This window comes from Typopeltis vanoorti, chromosome 12, assembly GCF_054136105.1.
Source record: "Typopeltis vanoorti isolate ZY-2024b chromosome 12, IOZ_Tvanoo_1.0, whole genome shotgun sequence".
In the NCBI taxonomy this organism is placed as follows: Eukaryota; Metazoa; Arthropoda; class Arachnida; order Uropygi; family Thelyphonidae; genus Typopeltis; species Typopeltis vanoorti.
In genome coordinates, this window is record NC_143560.1 from 138,847,793 (window position 1) to 138,863,217 (window position 15,425).

The window sequence follows — 15,425 nt, forward strand, 5'->3', positions numbered from 1 at the left end:
TCAGAAGAGTTGATAATAACTGAATTGACATCTCTGCCACCAGTTGGAGAGAGTGACCATATGGTTTTGAATTGGAAAATGAATAGACATGCAGGACTATCAAAGAGACAGGAACTTATGTTGAATTATAATGCAGGTGATTATAATAGTCTTAGACGTCAACTTCGGGAAGTTTCATGGAGGGAGATTTTGGAAGGCCGGGATATCATTAGTGCATGGGAAATTGTGAAAGAATATTTGTTAGCAGCATTGTTAGGTTGTATACCACGAGTGAAGAAGAGGACACAATTTGGAGTAAAGTGAATGACAAACAATATTAAACAGGAATTGCATGCGAAAAAGAGGCTATGGAAGAGATATAAGGAGACAGGTGAAGAGAAGATGCATGAAGAATATAAGACACATGCCAGAAGAATGACTAGTGTGGTAAGGAAAGCGATGGAATATGAGAGATTGGCCCTAAGATCCAAAGAAAATCCTAGGGAATTTTTTAGCTGTGTGACCAGTCGGAGGAGAAATGATTGTGGAAGAATGATATTGTGGGATAAAAATGGGAATAGAGTGACTGATGTAGAGGACATAGTGGAATTGTTCAATTAACACTTTATTGGAGTATTTCATCCTAGAGGAGTCAGTTTTAATGCTAGAGGGATAGAGCTGGTTCGAGGTTTAGAAGTACAGGAGGAGAGTGTGTTTCAGATACTGAGTACTCTGGATGTCAGTAAAGCTGTGGGACTGATGGTATTTCACCTCGAGTTTTGAGAGAATGTGGTAGGGAACTGACAGTGCCTTTAATCTGGCTTTTCAATGAAAGTCTGGCTTCGGCAAAGGTGCCCAGGGAATGGAAGAAAGGTAAGATAGTGCCATTGCATAAGGGCGGTAGCAGACTGGAAGTGTCTAATTATAGACCAGTTTGTGTGTCATCAGTAGTTGTTAAGATCTTGGAGAAAGTAGTGAGGGACCATATACAACATTGGGCAGATGAGGGTAATGTTATCTGTGAGAGCCAACATGGATTTGTGAAAGGGCGCTCTTGTTTTAGCAATATGCTAGCCTTTTATAATAAAGTTACAAGAACATTAGATGAGGGAAAGGCATATACTGCAATTTTCTTAGACTTAGCGAAGGCATTTGACAGGGTGCCAGATGATAAGCTGATATTTAAGTTGCAGCACATGGGTCTGGATGTCAGATTGGTCAACTGGATTCAGGATTGGCTGTCTGATAGGTATCAGAGAGTTGTGTATGGTAGAGCAGTTTCAAGGAGGCAGAGGGTTACAAGTGGGGTCCCACAGGGCTCAGTATTAGGACCTATATTGTTTAACCTTTATATCAATGACATTGCCAGTGGATTGCAAGGGGATATTCAGTTGTTTGCGGATGATGCGAAGCTGGGAAGGATTATTAGTAATAGTGTAGATGTGGTATCCCTGCAAGAGGATTTGAATAAGTTAGATAGATGGGCAAATGAATGGGGGTGTCAGTTTAATGCAGCAAAATGTAAGGTCTTTAGGTTTGGGAAACATCGATGGGATGCTGTATACTCTATGGGAGGAGTTATACTGGAGGAAATAGGGGAGACAAGAGATCTTGGGTTGATGATTGATAGAAACCTGAAGTTTAGGGGACATATTGCAAAGGTGGTGAAGGTAACACAGAGGATTGCTGCAATTATGAGAAGGACACTGACCTGCAGAGGTAAGAGGGTTATCATTCCGTTGTATAAGTCTCTGATCAGACCACACTTGGACTATTGTTCTCAGATTTGGTCCCCAGGATTTGAAGGGGATAAATTAACTGTGGAAATTATACACAGACTGATGACAAAGATGGTTTCAGGACTGTACAAGGATAGTTATGAGGATCGGCTGAGGGAATGTGGACTGCAGAGTTTGGTGGATAGAAGAAGGAGAGGTGATATGATTGAGACTTTTAAACTGTTGAGAGGTGGTTGCAGGGTTGACACTGGGGAGCTCTTTCGCTTGGTTGAACAGCAAGATGGAGTGATGACGAGGCCATCCCTGGAAGTTACAAAAGGAAACTGTGAGCAAGAGGGTGAGGAGTGGTTTCTTTGCATGGAGGGTGGAACCAGGAATGCATTGCCGGATGGAGTGGTGAGAGAGAGAACGGTCAATGAGTTTAAGGAGTGGTATGATAGACTTCGTGTTTCTTAGGGGGCCTCCCCTCGATGAGTCTTGACAGACTTTATGTTCTTAGGAAGGACCTCCCACGTTGAGTCTTTTGATTCCATGGAGGCCTGAATAATAATAATAATAATAATAATAATCATTATCAAATTCCTGGTATATGTACCCTTAGGGAGTGAACAGGATCTTATAATAATGCAACATGAAAAAATTACATCATTACTAACTTTCTATCAACAAGTTTCCTCCAAATTAATCTGTTATCCATCAAGACTCCAGTATTATCAGATCTTATATTTTTGTCTTCTAAGGCACTTCTTACTGTATAAATCCACCTAGACCTTGGTCTTCCTTTTTCTATCTTTCTTAGCATCTTGAAAAAAAAAAAAAGTTTTCTAACTTTTCTTCTCCCTTTAAGTGACCATACTACCTGATATTAGCTCTGGTAATCCATTGTTTCTTATTATTCTCATGTTTATTTGATCTGTGAATCCCATCCATAATATGTTGTAAACTGAATTTTAGTATAGGTATTATTTCTGGGAAATTCCCATGTTACTCCTCTTAAAAACTATTATTTTTATGCCTGTTTTTGTGTTTTTGTTTAGGAGTGTCCCTTATTTTAAATACATTGGCTTTTTACTCAAGAATTCATAGGGTATTATATGATATATGATATTTTAGTATTGGAGAATATATTATAGTATTAAGGATTAGCTCATCTGGATACAGGTAATAATGATAGCTGCAGTTTCAGTATCCATAAATATTATATAAATACGATGTTCTATAAATATTATTAAGACCAAAAACTTTTTCACTTTTCTGTTGCTTTTAATAGTTTAGTTTCTAATTTTCTTGGTAATATATATATATATATATATATATATATTATATATTTATTATATATAATATATATTTATTTTTTTATTTTTATTATTTTATTAATTAATTAAATAATTTATTTATTAATTAATATATTTATTATATATTATATTTATTTTTTTATTTTTATTATTTTATTAATTAATTAAATAATTTATTAATTAATATATTTATTATATATAATATTATATATATTTATTATATATAATAAATATATATTTTTATTATAAGGTCATTTGACATAATATCTTCTCTTATCTGGTCTTCTCTGATATTACTTAGAAGATGGATCAGAACAACAACTTGATGTTCTTGAGACCAAACAAAACTAGACTTAGAAATTCCAAAAAATATTCCTCTCATCCTTTCAGTTTACATCGCATTTATGAATTTGCTTTTTTGCTCTTTATTGATCTCCTGTTTACAATTTATTAACTTGTAGTATTCTTGATCATTTTATATAATCCTCTTGTATTATTGAATTATTGACTTTTATTACTTGTATGTCTAATTTTGGCAGTTTCATGGACATTTCCTATATCATTACCTCTTATTTCTCAAATTCAACAAGGATTGTTTTCATTTGCTACCTATAACTGTATGCTCTATTTCGGTATGCATTTTATGATCGCGTCAACCCGAAATAATGACATGTACTAATTAATACTCTGATCTTATAGTTATTCTTGAAAAAGATGCCCAGGTTTTTTTTAACCTTTCAAGAAATATTTAAATTTGGGGTGTACCCACAACACCATAACATACTAGAGAGGCTACCCCCTCTGATTCTATATAGGCAAAGATTGGGAAGTCTTTTGTCCATATTTTTAGTATTACAGCCTTTTGCAATAAGCTGACTTCTTTCTTATTCAGACTTCAGTGGGCAATTCAGTTCACAGTGCTATTGATATATGCATTTATTTTTTTTTATTACTCCATATGAAATATATACTAAGTAACCAATTCATGTTTTTTAATCAAGTAAAAAATTGAGGTATAGGTATATGTCACAAAAGATTGCTTGAGATCTGAAAATCTGTGCAGTTTAAGAGTTTAAATTTTATATATCTTTTATTATTTGTGTCTTTACTAAAGTTTATGAATCACACACACACACACACACACACACACACACACACACACACACACACACACACACAGATTTTATATTCATTCTTCTTGATTGGATAATGTGGATAATAGTTTTATTTTATTTTTTTGTGAAGATTTAATAGTCTTTTATTTCTTATAAAGAGTTAATATTCTTTTTCTGTCATAGGTATATTTATCTCTTGTACCTATCATAATTGGAGTATTAATAGCAACTATTACAGAGATATCTTTTAATATGGTTGGGCTTATAAGTGCCTTATTGGCTACTGTGGGTTTCTCTTTACAGCACATATTTTCTAAAAAGGTAATAACAGTTTTTTTAATTTCCTGTATGTATCATTACATGTGTTTCTCATAATGTTAAATGCATATTTTGACATTTAAAATTTTGTAAATATATATGCATATATATGATTACATTTGAAAATTATCACATGCATTTTTCTTATACAATAATTCTGTTTGCAATAAATGAAATTTTTGATTGCTTGTTACCTTTCCGCATGTAGAAATTAGAAAAGGAATGCAATAATATTGCATTATATCTAATTACTGTGCCATTAGATTCCTTTATTTAATTTATTTAAGAGGTTTAATTTTTTCCTTCCATCAGCCTTTCTTGCCCATATATATACACACACACACACACACACACACACACACACACAAGCAACAATATTTACTTATACATTATTGCTTCTGAGTATGTCTTCATATTTTTATATTCAATAGAAAACTGCATGAATTCTATTTCAAATCAAATTTTATTTCACTAAAATTAAGAAACACTGATTGTATGTTGTACATATTTCCATCTTATGTTACTGATTAATTTTGATTACATTTAAGTTTTGTTTAGGTAACACCAGGGTTTGCTCAGCTATTCAATTTTATTAACTTCTAAAGAGGGAGGAAAAAAATTATGTGACCTTAGAATTCTGAGAGAAGGGAATATGAAGAGTTGATGTGCAGATTATGAGCCTCTACAGGCAAATTCATGTAGTCATGCATAGAACTCAGAGATAATAAACAAATATCTCTATCTTTGGAAAGTTATGAATGATGAATTCTTTGGTAACCTGTAAGCCATTATTTATCCTACTGGATTAGGGAAATTGCACTGGAATGACATAGAAATCCTGCTTGTTTATTTCTGAATAGATTATTAATCTTGCCAGAATCATCCATATATTATTCTTTGGATGATTCTAGCAAGATTAAGAAGTCATTGAGGGACAATTTGAACACATGAATGGGGATGTCAATTCAGTGTTGCCACTCATAATAAAGTCATATACTCTGACCAGAAGAGATGGAACTTTGCTTTAAGAAGTGAGAGATCTGGGAAGTTCAGGAGAGACATTGCAAAAATTATAACAGTTGTTATCCAGAAAATTGCTGCCATGCAAAGAACATGGACAAAGAGGTCATAGTGTCACTTCATAAGATACTGATCAGTACCTTATACACCAGCATTGATATTGTCACCTGGTTATCTGGACGATAAGAAAATGTTAAACAAATTACAACGGCAAGTAACAGTCTCAAGATGTGAGTCAGGGACTGACTGTCTAAGAATGTTGAGTATAAGGACAGATCAACAGAATATCATCTGCAAAGTTTTGCAAATAAGAGAAAAAGGTAATATCATCATCAAATTCCTGATATATATACTTAAGTGGTGTACAGGATATGATAGTATTACATGAAAAATTTACATCATTACTAACTTCCTATCTACAGTTTTTCCTCCAAATCAGTCTGTTACCTGTCAAGACTCCAACATTATTAGATCTTATATTTCTGTCTTCTAAGGCACTTTTTACTGAATTAATCCACCCATATCTTGGTCTTCCTCTGGGTCGATTTCCTGCCAACCTGTAAGAGAACACTTGTTTTGCTAATCTTTCCTCTCCCATTCTGTTTAAGTGACCTGAGATTAGCTCTGCTAATGCAATCCTGAATGCTGACAATGTCAAGTTCTTTCCTAATATCCTCATTTTTAATATGATATTACCATTGATGCCATTTGTTCATCCCCATAATCTTTCTCACGACTCTCATATCTGCGGTCTCTAGTCTATGGTCAAGTGATTTACTTCTGGCCCAGCTCTCAGATCCATAAGTTAACATTGGTTTGAACACTATCTTGTATAGCGCTAATTTAGTGTTTTGGCTAATTTCTCTCTTCTTCCATATAAAATTTTTCATTCGACTTCCTACTATACCAGCTTTGTTGATTCTGTTGTCTATTTCCATATTGGAAATAGACAACAGAATTTAATTTCCCATCTTCACTAAAAATCATGCTTAAATAGCGGAAATGTTTTACTTGTTCTATAGCTTCTCCATTCACAGTGCAGTTGATATTTTCATTGTCTTTGTCTTGTTATAGCTGATCTTCATAGCATATCTATTACGACAGTTATCAATTTAGTCAGGGAATCTTGTAGCGGATTTATTTAGAAGTATAACATCATCTGCATAAAGCAAAGAGCTGAGGTTAACATCTCCAATTTTGATATCAGGTTTAATGCCACTTTCCCTCATGACGTGATCCATATAGATAATGAATAACAGATGGGATAATGTACATCCTTGTCTCACACCAGATTTAATATTAAACCATCTTCCTGTACTTCAATTCTAACTGCTGACTTACAACTCAAATAAAGACTAAGTATTGCTTGATATTATTCCCTATTGACACCATATAACTGTAGCATTTTGAATAGCTTCTCTCTTGGCACCTTGTCATATGCCTTTTCCAGTTGACAAAACTTAAATATCTTTATTATATTCCCATCATTTCTCAACTATTTGTTGTAAAGTGAAAATCTGATCTTGACAGCCTCTATTTGGCTGAATCCAGCTGGTTCTTTATCAAGCTTCTCTTCCACAGTCCTTCTGAACTGTTTCTCAAGTATACTTGCATAAATCTTACCAGGAACACTAGTAGAGAAATACCGCTGTAATTCTCACATTCAGTTTTATTTCCCTTTTTATATATGGGTACTGTGAGAGCTCTACTCCAATCATCTGAAATTCCTCCCTCTGTCCATGCCTTCGGAACTAAGCAATGCCCCCCTTTTATTCCTCCATACCTGAGCATTTCTGGTCGAATATCATCTACTCCTGCTGCCTTTCCACATTTAAGGCTTTTGGTGGCTTTTTCTACTTCAAGTATGGATATGTATTCCTGACTGCATGCCTGGTCAGTGTTTTTTACCACTGTGCTGTCTTTACTGCTTGTTTCATTTAGCAATTTTTCAAAGTAATTACTCCATACTTCAAGGATATCTTTTTCTTCTATGGTATTTATTTCTGAGAAAATTCCCATGTTACTCCTCTTAAAAAAAAAACTATTATTTTTATTGCTATTATAGCCTGTTTTTGTTTAGGATTGTCACTTATTTTAAATACATTGGGTTTTTCGTCAAGAAATTTTTAGGGCATTATAAGTGTATTTTAAAGGAAAAATATAGCAGAATAATTTAGGAAGAAAATTTTGTACATTCCTTGTTTAGATGCGAGGATGACCTCATTCTCCATACTTCTGCTGTTAGGTTGTTAAAAAAGGAGGGGGAGTGTTTGTATCAAGATGGGAAGAATAATTTTTTTTTTTGAAAATCTCGTTTTTTTTAAAATAATATATATACAAATATGTATATATATTATTGTACTTAAGGGCGCTTTTTTGGGGAAGGGTTTTATGGGAAAACTGGGTGGGGGAGAGTGTTAATGGAGTGCGAGCCGTTTCGGCCGTGTGACCATCATCGGAACATTTTCGGAATGGGTGTAGGGCTATGTCATGACCGCATGTTGTATCTGCCAAAAAAGGGCATTTATTGTCGCTTATTGGTTGTAGGCATGACCTGATTTGTAAATTGTGGGGTTTCCAAAATTCGGAAATTAGGTACAGATGATGGATGTTGATTGAGTTTTTCTTCTATTTTCATGTCACCTTTATCAACACTAATTCTTTTTACAGCACTCTTTCCTTCATTTCTGAGCTTCTTTAACAACCTCCAGAATATCTTGCCACCTTCTTGATATTTATTTTCTGTGTTCTTTCCAAAGTCTTCCCATCACTTTTGTTTAGCTAGTTTTACAATGTGATTTGCCTTCTTACATTATTCTCTAAGAGCACAATCTGACTTACCTGCCAGGAGAAGTATAACATCATCTGCATAAAGTATTGTACACCCGAACTTCGTAGAACCTGGCTTTGTGCCAAGAAGAGTCGATTAATGCTGAAGGGGAGAAAGAAATAAAGGATGCACGAATTGGTCACAACACTCGAAGTCACGTGCTTTATACATAAATTTTCCAGCTGTTGTACAAGCAAAATAGTTTGCTTGTACAACAAGCAAAACCACTAAGAACTAGAATTTTCTAATAAATTTAGTTTAATCCTTTATCCAAGTGTGAGCGAACAAAGTTTGCACCTGAAAGTATCTTCAGGACTGGGGTAAGGTGGTGCAACGCCAGGGCGACTCCTTGCAAAGTTGGAGCAAGCTACTATCATTCCTATCTCAGTATCTCCCATAATGCAAAACACATCTCCTTGTGGATATGTCTAATGTTATGCATTAAGGGAAGGACCACTACCCAGACTAGTTTCGACCTTTATTGAGGTCTCTTCAGTGGGAGCCAGGCCCAAGTGGAGATACCAGCCAGAAGCATTAGCAAAGTCATCTCTACCTATAGGAGTTGCCAAATAGTGTGCCACCTTTTTATTAAATTACTCTGGATTTAGAGAAAGATGTTGAAAGTTTATTTTTCACTTGGTTAGAATGTAATAAATTTAGTTTAATCCTTTATCCAAGTGTGAGCAAACAAAGTTTGCGCCTGAAAGTATCTTCACGACTATGGTAAGGTGGTGCAACACCAGGGCACTCCTTGCAAAGATGGAGCAAGCTAACAACAATCCTATTTCAGTATCTCCTATAATTCAAAACACATCTCCTTGCAGATATGTCTAATGTTATGCATTAAGGGAAGGGCCACTACCCAGACTAGTTTCAACCTTTATTGAGGTCTCTTCAGTGGAAGCCAGGCCCAAGTGGAGATACCACTTTATGGGAGATACTGAGATAGGAATGATAGTAGCTTGCTCCACCTTTGCAAGGAGTTGTCCTGGTGTTGCACCACCTTACCATAGTCCTGAAGATACTTTCAGGCGTAAACTTTGTTTGCTCACACTTGGATAAAGGATTAAACTAAATTTATCACATTCTAACCAAGTGAAAAATAAACTTTCAACTAGAATTTTCATAAAAGGAAAGCTAATTTTCTAACTTACAATAATAAACACTCATTCCACGAAATGCATGAATTGGCCACCAACAATCGAAATCACGTGTTTTATACATAAATTTTCCAACTGTTGTACAAGCAAAATACTTACCACTTTAAGAACTAAAATTTTGTTATAAGAAAAGCTAATTTTCCGACTTACAATAATAGACACTCATCCCAAGAAACAAATTGATTACTCTATTATCAGAATGGATTCTCCTTCTTTTGACATGCGCAGAAGTGTGGAAGAGTCTCGCATCTGTGGGCCTACAGTAAAGAGCTAAGATTGACATCACCAGTTTTGTTATCATGATTTAATACCAATTCATAATCTGACCCATATAGATGAATACAGGTGGAGATAATGTGCTCCTTTGTTGCATGCTTGATTTTATCTCAAACCATCTTCCTATACCTCCTTCAATTCTAACTGCTGACTTACAGCTTAAATGGAGGCTATGTATTGCTTGATATATAATGTCCCATTTACATCATATAACTGTAGCGTTTTCAAGAGCTTTTCTCTTGGTACCATGTCATATGCATTTTCCAGATGTACATCATTATCATCAAATTCCTGCCATGTACCCTCAAGTAGTGTACAGGATATGATAGTACTACATGAAAAATTTACATCATTACTAACCTCCTATCTACAATTTTCCTCCAAATCAGTCTGTTACTTGCAGGCGTAGACTTCTGTGGCTAATTTGTTCAAAAGATATATTTCGGTGATTACACCACATTTTTTTATTATTCAGTTATATAAAACACTGAAATAATAGTTCCCGACAAGTTTCGTAAATCGTAGGATTTACATCGGGGGTAAATAGTATAACTTAAAGTTTAAACAAGAGAAATTAATAACTACAAATCATAACCGTCTGGCTATTGATAAACTCAAATAACAGAATGCAGATATAAAATATTATTGACGTTGAACAATGCTAGACGATGTCACGTGTTGTTCTCTTTCATACAGTCCGAGCTCAGATTGAGGTAGATTTTTTATTAGAGCTGACCACACTTGGAGAATTAAACCTTGATTTTTATTGCATTGGGTTGGGTTTTTTAGCATATAGCAGCTTCTTTAAGTTTTCTTATATAACTGTTGTTTTCTATGTATGACATCATCGTTTTTTGCCAGAGTACATCATGTCCAGTGGAAGTAGTATGGAAAGCATGACCCGTTTTTTGTTCTCTTTTGTATTGTACATCTTTTTGGTGTTCAGCCATGCGTATTTCTCCAGATCTTCCTGTCTGTCCTATGTAGCAAAACCCACAAGAGCAATGGATTTTGTAGACTCCTGGTTTTTTAAGAGAATGATGAGGTGGTTTTGGTGGATGTAGGAATCTTGAGATTTTTTCCATAGGAAGGAAGGCTACTTTTATGTTGTGTTTGTTCATTAATTTGGCTAGCTTATCTGTAACATTTTTGATATAAGGAAGCAAGATTGCGTTTTTGTAATCCTGTTTTATTGTGTTGTTAGCTGGAGGCATTTTAAGGATTCTCTTGATGATTTTTGTTTCATATCCATTCTGTTGGAGAATTTGTGTTAAGTATTTTAGTTCTTCATTACATCTTTCTTGTGTGCTGGAGATATTGTATGCTCTGTCTCAAAGAGTTTTAATTAAGTTTATTTTTTGTGAAGGATGGTAGTGTGAGGTTGCATTTAGAAATCTTCCAGTGTTTGTCGGCTTCCTATATACTGAGAAGGAGAGTTTACTTTCTTCATTAACTTCTAATAGAATATCCAAAAAAGAAAGTTTTTTATTTTTTTCTTGTTCTAAGGTGAATTTTATGGTGTTGTGCAAATTGTTGAGATAATCTTTGAAATTGATAAATTCATCTGTTGTTCCACTGAATATGATGAAAATATCGTCCACATAGCATAGCCATATTTTTGGTTTTTTATGGTAATTCTTAAGAGCACTGTTTTCAAATTTTTCCATAAATAGGTTTGCTAATACTGGTGATAATGATGAACTCATGGCCAGTGCTTCTTTTTGTTCCCAGATTCTATCTTTATAGGTGAAAAAAGTATTGTTTATACAATGTTTAAAAGGATTCAAGATGTCCGGAGGGAAGAGGTCTTCTAGGAGAGTCAAAATTTCTTGTCTTGGGATGTTTGTAAACAAGCTGATAATGTCGAGACTTGCTAAGATGTCTGTTGGACCAATATGTATATCTTTCACTTTTTTTATGAAATGTTTACTATTTTTTATGAAGGAAGATGTTTTTCCTATATGTTGTGAGATCATGTTGGTGAGGTATTTCCCCAAGTTGGAAGTCGGTGAATCTCTTCAATCTACTATTGGTCTTAAAGGTATATCTGTCTTATGGACCTTTGGAACACCATATATTCTTGGTATCAAAAGAAGTTTTGATTGTAAGTATTTTTTAAGTTCTTCCGTCCAGAGAGGCACTTTATTTATTAGATCATTTGTTTTTTTTGTGTGTAGGCCAAGTCTGGTCTCTGTCTATGGGTTTGTAGGTGTTGGTATCTTCCAGGAGACTTTTCATTTTGTTATCATATTCTGTAGCATTTAAAACGACAGTTGCATTGCCTTTATCCGCTTTCATTATGACAATATTTTTATCATCCTCTAACTTTTTAAGGCAAATGTATTCATTGTAAGGTAGATTCCTACGAGGTAATCTGCTTTTTAATAGTAAAGCTGTACTTTCTATATGGATAAGATCTGCCGTGTTGTCCGGTAGATTTCTAATTCCTTTTTCTCTTTGTGCTATGATATCAATTTTTGGAAGGAAACATGGGGTTAAGGCGAAGTTAAAACCCTTAAGTAAAGCTTGTCAAGATTCCAACATTGTCAGATCTCATATTTCTATCGTCTAAGGCAGTGCTTCCCAAACTTCTGGATGTCAGGGCCCCCTTTGGAAAAATTAAAATATTTCACGGCCCCTCTCAAAAAAAAAATCGTAATATAGACATATATTATTATAATATTTATTGTATTTATATTCAATACAAAAACATATGCAGTGAATATTTAAAAATCAAACACAAATATTACATTTTTAGCATCTTACATACGCATTTGACATGGCATATTATCTCATATTTTTATACAGATAGATATATTGTTATTGTACATTTGCAGTACAAGCACATGAAATGTAAAACGATTAGTAATAAAGAAAGAATTAAAAACATAAAAGGAGTTTAATGACAATTTAATGTGATGGATGTTTGGATGGATGTGATATATTCAATACTGCTACACAAAAAGTCAATATCAGGTGAAATATTTGAAACTGCAATTCTTAGATTTCTGCTTTGAAATGAAACATATGAATTAGCATATATTTACTAATATTCATTTAGTGCCGAAATACGCAGGAAACAAAATTTGTGAACCCGCACCAATGTGAGATTTTTTTTACATTAAAATATAAAAAATAACAAAAAAGAAATAATAAATAATAAAAATTAAATATGTTTCTTTTACGATAAAAAAAATCTACTTAGTCTTAAAACCAATAGCCTGTGTAGCTCAGTGGATGTGGCGTTTGCCAACCACGCCGCTTGGCCGCACGAAGGAAGACTTGGTTTCGAGTCTAGTCGGCGACTAAAGAAAATTTTTCTAAGCCTTTTTTCGACCAGTTCCCGAGTTAGTCGATCTCTAGCACGGGCAAGCAGGTTTTTCCTCCCTGAAACTCGGATTTTTCGTCCTGTAAACTCAAGAAAATCGACAGTAGAACCCACATTATTTCAGACATTAAATATATTGTGTTAGGGTTAAGGACCACGAGATGGCGGCACATTTGAGCCGTCTCTCTTCACTGAGTACCGCTTAATTAGTGATAGCCTTGTGCCATCTATCTCTGATTGGTACCAGTGGAGATTGAACTGCCCACTCAGTCTCCAAAAGTTAGATAGGACTAAATGGCCTCGCCTACTCCCCGTATACGGGAATAAAAAGGCGTTAGCTGATTTTTTTTTACAGCCCCCCTCAACAAAACCTATGGTCCCCAAGGGGCCATGGCCCATGGTTTGGGAAGCGCTATTCTAGACCAGTGCTTCCCAATTTTATGGATGCCAGCCCCCCCCTTTTGAAAAAATTAAAATATTTCATGACGCGTATCGAAAAAAAAATCATAATATAGACATATATTATTATAATATTTATTGTATTTATATTGAATATAATTTATATTCAAGATTTTGGGTTTGTAAGCTTTTTGTGCTTCTTACCAATTCCTTTGAAATGAAACTTATATGAATCAACATATACAGTATTTACTAATATTCATTTATTGCCGAAATAAGCAGGAAGCAAAACTTGTGAACCAACACCAATGTGTGATTTTTTCCATCAAAATATAAAACAGAACAAAAAAAGAAATAATAAATAATAAAAATTAAATACATTACTTTTAAAATAAAAAAAAATCTACTTAGTCTTAAAACATTTTCATTTTGTTTTCATTATTTCATGGCCTCCCTCAACAAAACTTGCGGCCCACAGTTTGGGAAGCACTGGTCTAAGGCACTTTGTACCATATCAATCCACCTATATCTTGGTCTTCCTCTGGGTCATTTTCCTGCTAACCTGTCGGAGAACACTTGTTTTCCTAATATTTCCTCTCCCATTCTGTTTAAGTGACCATACCACCTGAGATTAGCTCTGCTAATGCATTCCTGGATGTTGACAATGTCATGTTCTTTCCTAATATCCTCATTTTTAATATGATATTGCCATTGACGCCATCTGTTCACGCCTCTAATCTTTCTCAGGATTCTCATATGTGCAGTCTTTGGTCAAGTGTTTTACTACTGACTCAGCTCTCAGATCCATAAGTTAAAAGTGGTTTGAACACTTTCTTGTATATATACAACTAATTTAGTTCCGACTAATTTTTTCTTCTTCCATATGAATTTATTCAGTTGACTTCCTACCATACCAGCTTTGTTGATTCTGTTGTCTATTTCCATATTTAATTTACCATCTTCACTAAAAATCGTGCCTAAATAGCTGAAATGTTGTACTTGTTCCACGGGTTCTCCATTCACAATGCAGTTGACATTTTCAACAATTTTGCCTATTTTCATTGTCTTTGTCTTGTTATTGCTGATCTTGATAGCATACTATTACAACAGTTATCAATTTAGTCAGGGAATCTTGTAGCGGATTTATTTAGAAGTATAACATCATCTGCATAAAGCAAAGAGCTGACATTAACATCTCCAATTTTGATATCAGGTTTAATGCCACTTTCCCTCATGATGTGATCCATATAGATAATGAATAACAGATGGTATAATGTACATCCTTGTCTCATACCAAATTTAATATTAAACCATCTTCCTGTACTTCAATTCTAACTGCTGACTTACATCTCAAATAAAGACTAAGTATTGCTTGATATTATGCACTATTGACGCCATATAACTGTAGCGTTTTGAATAGCTTCTCTCTTGGCTCCGTGTCATATGGCTTTTCCAGATCAACAAAATTTAAATACAGATCTTTGTTATATTCCCATGATTTCTCAACTATTTGTCGTAAAGTGAATATTGATCCTGTCAGCCTCTATTTGGCCTGAATCCAGCTTGTTCTTCACCAAGCTTTCTTCCACAATTCTTCTCAACCGTTTCTCAAGTATACTTGCATAGATCTTACCAGGAACACTCAGTAGGGAAATACTTCTGTAATTTTCACATTCAATTTTATTTCTTTTTTTTTTTATACCTGGGTACTATGAATGCTCTAATCCAATCATCGGGAATTTGTCCCTCTGTCCAGGCCTTCTGAATTATCCATTGCAGCCACTGTAAGACTTTTAAACCTCCATACTTGAGCATTTCTGGTCGAATATCATCTACTCCTGCTGCCTTTCCAGATTTCAAGCCTTTGATGGCTTTTTCTACTTCAAATATGGATATATATTCCTGACTATATACCTGTTGAGTGTTATTTACCACTGTGCTTTTTTCATTTAGCAAATATTTGAAG

The 15,425-nt window shown here is 34.4% G+C and overlaps 1 protein-coding gene across 3 annotated transcripts in view; it reads left to right on the forward strand.

Annotated features, from left to right (window-relative positions):
• LOC150101255 (solute carrier family 35 member E1 homolog) overlaps positions 1-15,425 on the forward strand; it is a 119,867-nt gene that overhangs the window by 35,189 nt on the left and 69,253 nt on the right. For all 3 annotated transcript variants that reach the window (XM_090402267.1, XM_090402266.1, XM_090402268.1), the window contains one exon: positions 4,312-4,449. In XM_090402267.1, coding sequence (XP_090258393.1) covers positions 4,312-4,449 — 138 coding nt within the window. The remainder of the gene's footprint in view (positions 1-4,311; positions 4,450-15,425) is intronic.